This window comes from Hibiscus syriacus, unplaced genomic scaffold, assembly GCF_006381635.1.
Source record: "Hibiscus syriacus cultivar Baekdansim isolate YM2019G1 unplaced genomic scaffold, ASM638163v2 tig00111402_pilon, whole genome shotgun sequence".
Taxonomy (NCBI): Eukaryota; Viridiplantae; Streptophyta; class Magnoliopsida; order Malvales; family Malvaceae; genus Hibiscus; species Hibiscus syriacus.
This window is the reverse complement of record NW_024063082.1, coordinates 4,186,495-4,197,585: the sequence shown is the minus strand read 5'-3', so window position 1 is coordinate 4,197,585 and position 11,091 is coordinate 4,186,495. Positions and strand designations below refer to the sequence as shown.

At 32.4% G+C, this 11,091-nt stretch overlaps 1 protein-coding gene across 1 annotated transcript; it reads left to right on the top strand.

Annotated features, from left to right (window-relative positions):
* Positions 1-1,575: 1,575 nt before the first annotated feature.
* LOC120162234 lies at positions 1,576-2,329 on the top strand. The gene is made up of 2 exons (XM_039172407.1): positions 1,576-1,819; positions 1,912-2,329. Exons 1-2 carry the CDS (start codon positions 1,727-1,729, stop codon positions 2,161-2,163), a joined length of 345 nt encoding a protein of 114 aa, XP_039028338.1. The 5' UTR covers positions 1,576-1,726; the 3' UTR covers positions 2,164-2,329.
* Positions 2,330-11,091: the final 8,762 nt, after the last annotated feature.

Sequence of the window (11,091 nt, the reverse complement as noted above, 5' to 3'; positions counted from 1 at the left end):
GTTACTTTGGAGTTTAGACTTTGAAATTATTTCATACACTCTTTTGATAATATTTTTGGTTAAATTTATTAATGTATGTTTATATTAAGCTTTTTATAGTATTAGTATATTTTACCTATAATTAAGAAAATAAAGTAAAAATTTCGATGAGTTTAGCGAGCAACGAGTCGAGCAATAAATTTTTTTAACGAACAAGGGTCAAACACTGTCCAACTCGCGACCAACTCGCTCAATAAGCCCACCTAATCCACTCAATAATTTTTTTATATGAAAAGTGCGATTGATGAAATATATTTTTCAGAATATTAAATTTAAAAATAATTAAAAGAAAGAAAAATTTGTTCTAAATTGTTATAGATTTAAATAAATCAAAATTATTATAATTATAAATCTAAATCAATTTCTTATAAGTCTGGAAAAAAGTTGTTATAAATTTAAATTTAATTAAAATACGATAATATAATAAGGAAAAGTCATAATACTGATAAAATAATAAAAACTAAAAAATATATTCTTATCACCAATGATTTCTTTCTAAACAACGCGGTGATCGTTGACTTCACGTTGAATTTTTCTGTATTAATTATTAGAATTGTCATTGTTTTCGTCATCTTAATTGTTTAACATTATGGACATCAATGTATGTTGATCGGACGGACCCATTCATCAACACGCCCTAATAATACAGTGATGATCAACTTATAAAGAATAACGAATGCGACAATGTCTGATTAAGAATCTCACCACTTAATGTGAAATTATAAAGAATTAAAATATATCATTGGTGAAAATAACATCGTTGATTGGACTGACTTAATTGGTTGTGTTGATATTAGCGGAGGAGCATCGGTTGTCAAATATTACAATATAAACTAAATATCCAATAACTGATAATTAGACTGTTTTAATTTTAAGTGGTAGAAAAAACATTATTGTAAAAATTAATTAAAAAGTATATGTAAATCTTAAGGGTGATATTTAAATAAAAAAAACAACAATGCATGCTTCCGTTTTATTTTTAAAAAACAATATGTATAGGTTGGTATAGTACGGACCAGTAAGGTAGTAAGACAGCATCACGAAGGCCCCTCCCATCCTATCCCATGAGCTTGTACTTACTCATTGCCTGCACTCTTCAAAGTGAAGAAAAATAAAAGTGCATCTCAAATTTTCAATTAAATTTGCTAATTTAATGTGTATTGTTTTATGTATTTCATTTATTAAGCGTGTCGTTATAAATGTAATATATAAATAGGTTACAATTTTAATTAAGTCAGATATATTAAAGGATTTAAATATTATATAATATTTATTGCATAAAATTAACAATTACGTGACAAAATGTAATATAAAAATAATAAAACTTACCCAAACCTCAACTTTTCCCTACTATTTTCTGATTCTCTCTATAAAATTCCACAGATGTATTTTTTATTGTTATTACTATTAAGTATTATTATTACACATAAATCCCATTTAAGACACTCAATAACACCACCGATAAGAAATATGTTGTTTAAAAAACAATGCATTGTTTCATTTATGATTTGCACCAAATCAAAAATTAAACTAAATACAAATACTGCAAGTGGTGTCCCTTCTCTTCAACAAAATCAAGTAAAATAAAAGAAAAAGAATCAATACCCATTTCACTTCCTTTTTTTTTCTTTTACTACCCAACAGTTCATCAAATCAGTCCCAAAAACAAAAACCCACTGCTACAAACATGAAATCCGGTCATGGGGTCACTCCTTTTCTCCTGTTTCTCTTCATCTCAGCTTATGTCTTCAATTGCAATGAAGCTACAAGCACGTCACAAGTGAGTATCAGAAAACCTTGCTTTGAATGCATAGATCCCTTTGCTTTTGTTCCTTTATTTTGTGGATTTAAAGTTTGTTTCTCGATTTGAAGGTAAACGGGTCTTCAGAAATGGTTCCATTGGTGGATGAGAAAACGGTGAAGATGATGACGTTGTTCAATGAGAGCAGGAGAAAGCTGGGGAGTTTCCAGATATGCGCTGTTTGTACATGCTGTGGTGGAGCTAAAGGTGTTTGCTTACCATCTCCTTGTTGCTATGCAATCAATTGCAACATTCCAAACAGACCATTTGGTTTCTGTTCTTTCACCCCCAAAACCTGTAATTGCTTTGGATGCCATCTCTAAATCCTTATTTCTCACGTTTTGGTTGTTTTATTTCAGGTTTTTTTTAAAAAAAAATTGCAAAAAATATTGATTCTGATGCATGTTTGAAAGTGGAGAAAGAGAATATCTGCTCTTCTTCATTTGTTTGTTTATAAAATTTCATAGGGAGTTTGCTGTTTCCAGTTTAGTTTTTTTGGCTATCTCCAGTGGGATTTGTCTATAATTTTTGTTTTTTCAAGGAAGTAGCATTGCCTGGAAATTGTATTAGAGCACAAGATATGGGATCATTGGGGAAACATAGTCTTTGTTTGTGAAACTAATGGGTCTTATTATAAAGTTGTTCTTCTTCTCTCTTCTTTTAGGATATAAATAAATGTTAATTCTCGGTAAGGCATGACAAAGATTCAAGATGCCTATTATTTTTACTACTCATCAGTGGGTGTATTGCATAATGCAACTTGGAACAATGTAAGAGACTTATTTTAATGTCAATTTGTTTGTAAATAGTGTTTGTGTATATAATGTTTCTGCTGCTTCACACTTGAACTAGCACAGTATCTTTAGTCAGAATAGGTCAAAAAAATAAATAAATAAAATATTCTTGGTGATGATGCTCAAGGGAAAGTGAATTCCTAGAACTTTGTAGTTTGGCTTGTTGTGCCTGCCATGTCTTTTTTTTTTTTGGAAGAATTTTTGCAGCTTTAAAAGGTCTCAAATACTGGGATTCAATGCTCTTTGGTTATATGTGTGCCATGAAAGAGTTTTTAAGATGTGAATTGCCTTAGGAAAAAATGAGGGTTTTGTATGGTAGAAATGACCCTTAGTAGCTGAGATTTAAATGTTGGTGAAGGGAGATGTGTTATATATTGTGAGCCAGCAAAACATATTAGGGTTAAAGTTTAATATTGTGAATGAAATAAATTCAGTTGAGAGTTCGTTTTTACAATAGTCCCTTATAATATATGACTTGGATTAGATCTATCAATAGATCTCATACTGATGACTATATATAAAAAAAAATTCTAAATCTGAATATTAATGTGTTTCTCTTCATTTTTTGTTACTCTTATTCAAGTATAACTATCAATTATTGTATGACATATGCTTATTTTTTTAGGGTAAAAGAAACTATTAGGGTCCCCCTATTATAGGGATTGAGTCAAATTAGTTCTTCTATTATTAAATGTATTAATCTAGTCTTTCTATTATAAGAATTAATATAAATTAGTCTCTCTATAATTAAATAGATTAATTAGTCTTTCTATAAAATTATAAATTAATCTATAATTAAATTAGTTATGCAAATCAGTATTTTTCTTTTCAAAATCATTATTTTTGATTTGCAATTCTTTTATCTTACTTTCAAGCTCATTGTTGGTCTTGGATAAAAGACTATTTTCAATTTTCAATTTTGAAGTATCATTTTTGTATTTTGAAAATAGAGTCTTATAATTCGAAGCCAAATCATTATAATCCTTTAATAACTCATCATAAGATAATTCATCTGAATCGAATGAGTTAGAGGTTACCTTAGAATCTTTCCCGATAGTCATTAAGCACAAGTTTGCAACTTCTTGTTCCTCTTCATCGGAACCTTCTTCATCGCTCCATGTAGCTACATGAGCTTTGTGCTTCTTTTTGGATTGACCCTTTTTCTTCAATTATGGGCAATCATATTTGACATGCCCTGGCTTTTTGCATTCATAGCAAATGATCGGGTCTTTCTCATTCGATTCAGTTTTGAAGCCTTCATTGCGTTTGAATTTTCTTCCTCGGTTGGGCATCATCAACTTTCTGAATCATTTGACAAATAATGTCATTTCCTCGTTATCATCATCGTCATTCGAATCACTCTCATATTTTGTGGATTTGAGAGCAACTCTAATGTTTTTATTCTTCTCCTTCTCCTTTGGTGTCTCGTCAACTTATCGAGGTCCACTTCATCTTCAAGCATTATTTCATGAGTGAGAAGGGAACCAATTAGCTCTTCAAGAGTTAAGGACGTTAAGTCCTTAGACTCGATGATTGTCGTCTTCTTTGATTGCCACGATTTTGGAAGAGAGTAGACTAACTTCCTCACAAGCTTTTCATTTGAAATGATATCTCCAAATGATTTGAGACCATTGACAATCGTTGAAAATCTATCCGTCATAGCTTTGATATCTTCATTTGATTTCATCCTGAAATTTTCATAGCTATGCGTTAGAATGCTAATTTTAAATTTCTTTACCTCATCGGTACCTTCATGAGTGACTTGAAGCTTGTCCCATATTTCTTTGGCGGTTGTACAAGATGAAACTCTTTCGTATTCATCTGGTCCAAGAGCACAAAATATGATATGGATGTCTTTGGAGTTGAGCTGGAATATTCTTGTCTCTCCTTCACTCCACAACCTTGGATGAGTGAGAGGCTTGATGTATCCTTCTTCTACGGCATTCCATACTCCCATGTCACTTGCTTGAATGAAGTACATCATCCTATTTTTTCAATAGGCATAGTTAGCTCCATTGAAGAAAGGAGGCTTGTCGACGGGCATCGAATCGAGACCGGAATCGTAATTTGAAGCGGAGGCCATTGATGACTTGATAATCGATGTAACTCTTCCCGAATCAACTCAAGAGGCGATTAAACCTTCAAATGGGTGAGGCTCTGATACCAATTATTGAGTTAATCGATCAATGGAATCAGCCAAGAGGGGGTGAATTGGCAATAAAAATTTTGGTTGAAGCTTTTGCAGAAAATTGAAAGTAATTACACAACGATTTACAGTGGTTCGACTTTATCAACCAAAGTCTACGTCTAGCACCTTAGCTATCCACACTAAGAATTTTTCAACAAATTCACTAATTTGTTTTTTTCTTTTGAGGCCAAAGAGATAACCTTACAACTCCCTCAAGAATAAACCCCAATTCTTGAGAACACTCTTTTCACAAAGAGAAGATTACAAATTTGCAAACTCACAAGAAAAAACCTCACAAGGTAAATATGTTTGCACAATTCTAGAACAAAGAAAGAACACTCAAGAATAAATACAATTGAGCACAATAAGTGTTCTTGAAAGCAAAATGAATATTGAATGAAAAATAGGTTTGAAATGCTCAAACTTGAGGTTTGATGCTTTCTCTTTGATTCTCTCTGGATTCTAATTGCTTGATGTTTCTTATTCTTGATCAATGGGTTCTAAGCTTTTTTAAATACACCTTCAAATGATTCTGAACGTTGGGGATGCTTAGTGGAGTCAATATAGCCGTTTAAGTGTGAAAACAATTAATAAATTCAGTTGGGAGCGTCAGTGCATCGATGCATACCCATGGTGCATCAGTGTAAAATTCAAATATTTTGACCGTTGGACCCTTAGTGCATCGGTGCACTAAGAGTGCATCGATGCATCAAGTGCATTCGATGTTTCAAAATAGCCAGAGTGCATCGATGCATAGCTGGTGCATCGATGCATCAAATGCATTCGATGTTTTCATAAAATCCTCAGTGCATCGGTGCATGGTATGTGCATCGGTGCATGGTATGTGCATCGATGCATGATATGCATTTGATGTTCAATTTAATTCATGGTGCATCGATGCATGGATTGGTGCATCGGTGCATCACTCTGAAAAATTGATTTTAGGCTTGATTTTGGTTCAAAATACTTTGTGAAAATTTGTTTAAAAATAGTTTAAGTATAAAACACAAATTTACACATTTAGTAAGGTTTAAAATTGATCTTGAAAGACTTGGAGTAATAGTTTGATATTCGAGTAATTAAATCGAATATACTTTTAGAAAATCATTTGTAAAATCTTAAAATGCATTTAACTTAATTTGTTATATCGAAACATCAAAATGTTTTTCAACAATCTCCCCCTTTTTGATATAACAAAACTCTTGAGTAATTTTAAGATTTTCTTTGAAAATAAGTTTTGAAATCAATTTTGAAATTACTCCAAATTACTCCCCCTTACTATAACACTTATCCCATTTAAAACTTTTAACACTTAACACTTCTCCCCCTTTTTGTTAAATCAAAAAGACTCAAAAACTGAAGGCTTTGAAAAACATAGCCAATTGATTAAACATTTTAATTGAATATAGCTTAAGCTGCTAAGATCAAAGATCAAAATAGAGGTTAGCCATTAGTGTTCATAATCAATATTCAAATCAAATGTGAAATGGTAAATTGGTCATAATGCAACTAAAAAATAAATGATGCGTATATTGAAACAAACCAAAATATATATGAAATAAAAGTTCAAATATCCATCAAACAAACATCCAACAATCAAAGAAAGACAATCCAAAATGTTTTAACAATTTAAATTTCAAACCCAAAAACAATCAAAGCAAGATAAGTCTATTCATCCATCGAAGGATCGGGAGGAAGAGGAGGGTAACGAGCTCTCATCTCAAGCTTGAGTGCATCCAAACGATCATTCATATCTTGTTGTCGAGCTCCCAAGGTAGAGAGCTGGGACTCAATGAATGTGAAGTGTGAATCCATTGACGTATACCGTAAATCAAATGTCTAAAAAAATGAACGAAAATATGAAGGCATTTGATCTTCTTGTGGAGCTGTTTCCGGTGCAGGCTCGTCATCAGGTACGTGATCATCGATGTCTTGCATAAGTTGTTGAAATTCAGGATCATCGTCAGAAGCCGGAGCCGGAGGAGGAGGAAGAGCACGAGAGGAGCTAGGAGTAGCTTGTGAGGAACTAGCTCCCGGAGTTTGTTTACCGAGTTTAAAAGCCCATAAACCTGTTACCTCATCCAATTTCCAATCTGATTTCTTTAAGGATATGATATTGATAGGGTTTTGAAGTAGTATAGGATTGTCAAGAGAGACATCTAGAACCAGTTTGATAAAGAGATTACTTAGAAGACAACCATAAACTAATGTTTCGACATGTTTGGACGGGATAATGTTTATGATGTCCACTAGTTGGCTGAATATAATGTGGGGAAGATTTATTTTGATTTTATTTTTAATACAATACATCCACCATAAATCCCTAGCACGAAGTGTGGAGTACCTACCTCCGGATGGTCTAAACCACCAAGAGATCATCAAATGGAGAAAACGATCGTGATGAGATCGTAGAGTACTAACACTTGAGTTTGGAACATAGGAATAATCTACAGTTTCATTCTCATTATATATCCCATCATCATCTAACCCAAAACGGAAAGCTATAGTCTCGGGGTCAATATTAATATATTGGCCTAAAAGATAGGATCTAATGGCTATAGTTCCACATTGAGTTTCATTTTGAATACACACCGAATTGGATTAGAAAATGCGGACCAATTGTTGATAGACGATAGGTTTAAGCTTAAACAGTTTATCAAACTTCCAAGCTTTAAGAATCGGAAGGTATTCGAAATCAATGTCAACCATGGCTTGAAGCGAAGGAATACGCTCTTCACGGATTCTATAAGTTTTGAAAGAGTTTCTGTACCTAGAGTACAATTCGTCTCTACGACGCTCAGGCATGTTAAAATAAGATCCTAATAGAGATGTAGATGGAGGAGGAACGGGATTAGGAGGTTGGTTTGAACGAGAATGGCTCGACGAAGTCCTAGGGTGTTTGGGATTAGACATGGTTTAGAGATCGAAAAAAGGAAAGAAATAGATAACCTGCAAATTAAAAAACATGTATGCACAATAATCAATCCCAAAACTCAATTGAGTCCACAATAATCAAGGTTCTATAAAACAATCCTAATGGGCAAAGTTTTGAAAACCATTTGAAAATATCATTGAAAAATATTGCAATTCATATAGTTTTCATAAAAACAATATAATGAAGTCGAAAACATCAATGATTTTCGAAAATATTTTTTTTAATTTCGAATTTCAAAGAAAATTTTGAAAAATTGTGTTTTGATGAAATTTGTTGTAAAATCTAGTTTAAAAGCATCATATAACCAATGCCCGATATAATGTTCATCCTACAACTAATCAAGACTAGCCCTAAGATCGAAAATTGATAAAATGAGTTTTTAGAAAAGTGTACCTTGAAATTTCGGATTGAGATGGGTGTATTGATGTTTTACACGAATTAATGATTGAAGCAGGATTAGGAGTTGAAAAGCTCGAAGATTCCGATCAAAAACCAAGGATTTGGAGCAATTTTGAGAGTAGGAAAGAGAGAGGAGGCGAACGGCTAAGAGAGTTTAGTTTTAGGTTTTGAAACAAATGAGAAAATAATCATTTTTAACCTAAAACCCGACGGATGCATCGATGCAAGACCCTGTGCATCGATGCACATTCAAGGCGTGCATTGGTGCATCAACATGATGAATCGATACACGTTCAAATGGATGCATCGATGCACTGTTAAGTGTATCGATGCATGAAGGACAAAAATGTCAAAAATCCGTTTTAAACACTTAAAATGCTAAATTAATTAGCTCTAGTGGTTTTGGTAACTCATATATTGAAAATTAATCATGTTCAATCAATCAAATTATTCTTTAAACTACATTTGAACATAAAATTAATTTTCACCAAATAACATAAACTCCCTCTAACTAATAGCATAGAATGCAATCAAAAATTATTATTATAAGCATTTTTCATTTATTCTTAAAAGTGCTAAAATTATTTTAAACACTAAGTGAAGATAGGTTGGTTAAACCTAATTCTCTCCTAAGTATCCAAAATCTTTCCTTGTCTAAAGGCTTTGTAAAAATATCCGCTAATTGGTGCAAAATATCAATAAATTCTAGAACTACATCTTTTTTAGATACATGGTCTCTAATGAAGTGATGTCTTATTTCAATATGCTTAGTTCTAGAGTGTTTGATGGGATTTTTAGTGAGACAAATAGCATTAGTATTGTCACACTTGATAGGAATGGTGGTACCTACTTCAATTCTATAATCAAAAAGTTGTTGTTTCATCCATAAAACTTGTGCACAACAACTACCGGCTGAAATATATCTCGCTTCAGTTGTAGATAATGCGACACAATTTTGTTTCTTTGAAAACCAAGAAATCAGCATATTTCCAAGGAATTGGCAAGTACCAGAGGTGCTTTTCCTATCTAATTTGCATCCTCCATAATCCACATCAGAAAAGGCATACAAGCTAAAGCTAGAGTCTCTAGGATTCCAAAGTCCTAAACAAGGAGCGTCCTTAAGGTATCTAAAGATTCTCTTAACAGCTAGTGAATGTGATTTCTTAGGGCATGATTGAAATTTAGCACATAAGCAAACACTAAACATAATGTTCGGTCTACTTGCAGTTAGATAAAGTAAAGATCCAATCATTGACTTATATAATTTAACATCTACACATTTACCTCCTTCATCTAAGTCAAGCTTTGTTGAAGAGCTCATTAGAGTGTCATGAGGCTTGCCATTTTCCAGTCCAAACTTCTTGAGCATATCTTTGACGTACTTAGCTTGATTGATGAAGATGTCATCTTTTCTTTGCTTGATTTGGAGTCCCAAGAAAAATTAGAGCTCCCCCATCATGCTCATCTCGAATTCACTTTGCATTAGCTTAGAAAATTCTTGGCAAAGAACGTCATTAATAGAACCAAATATTATATCATCAACATAAATTTGAACTACTAATAAATTTTTACCTTTATGCTTTAAAAACAATGTAGTGTCAACCTTCCCTTTTGAAAAACCTTTTTCAATTAAAAAGTTTGACAATCTTTCATACCAAGCTCTATGAGCTTGTTTTAAACCATAAAGCGCTTTTGTCAATTTAAGAACATGATTTGGAAATTTTAAATCTTCAAAACCAGGAGGTTGTTCCACATACACTTCTTCTTTTATAAAACCATTAAAAAATGCACTTTAACATCCATTTGATATAATTTAAATTCATTGAAACATGTAAATGCTAATAACATTCTAACTGTTTCCATCCTAGCTACGGGAGCGTATGTTTCATCATAGTCTAGTTCTTCTTCTTGAGTATACCCTTGAGCAACAAGTCTAGCCTTGTTTCTCACTATATTACCATTTTCATCAAGCTTATTCCTAAATACCCATCTAGTACCTATAGTAGATTTATTACTAGGCCTTTCAACTAATGTCCATACTTTACTTCTCTCAAATTGATTTAATTCTTCTTGCATAGCCATAATCCAATGTTCATCTTTTAATGCTTCTTTGATGTTCTTAGGCTCTATGCATGAAATAAATGCAACATAATTACAAATATTTCTGAGAGAAGATCGAGTACTTACCCCTTTTAATGGATCACCTATAATTTCACCATCCTTGACATAGTTGTACTCTCTTGGGTAAGAAACTTCCATTTCTTCAATGGTTGGATTCTCTAAATGATCATAAGTTTCCTCATCTTTCGTTTCCTCCTTTGATGATGATGATTCTCCAACGTAATGTCTAACGTCATTTGCTTGTACAATACCTACATCATCATTAACACAAGAATACTTCCTCGGAAGGGGATTATCATCGAAAACAACATGTATAGACTCTTCTACAACTAAAATTCTTTTATTAAATACACAATAAGCTTTAGAATTTAATGAATAACCCAGAAAAATTCCTTCATCACTTTTAGCATCAAATTTGACAATATTTTCTTTACCGTTGTTTAAAACAAAACATTTACATCCAAAAGGATGAAAATAACTAATGTCATTACTCGATTAATAGTATAACAAGCAGTATTTGTGGCTTCCGCCCAAATATATTTTGGCAAATTGTTTTCACAAAGCATGGTTCTAGCCATTTTTTCTAAAGTTCAATTTTTCCTCTCAACAACTTCATTTTGTTTAGGGGTTCTAGGTGCTGAAAAATTATGGCTAATACCATTAGAATTACAAAACTCATTAAATCCAAGATTTTCAAATTCAGTGTCATGATCACTTCTAACACTAGTGATAGAGTAACCTTTTTCGTTTTGGATTACTTTTGAAAATGTGATGAAATTTTCTAATGATGCATCTTTAGTACTTAAGAATAGAA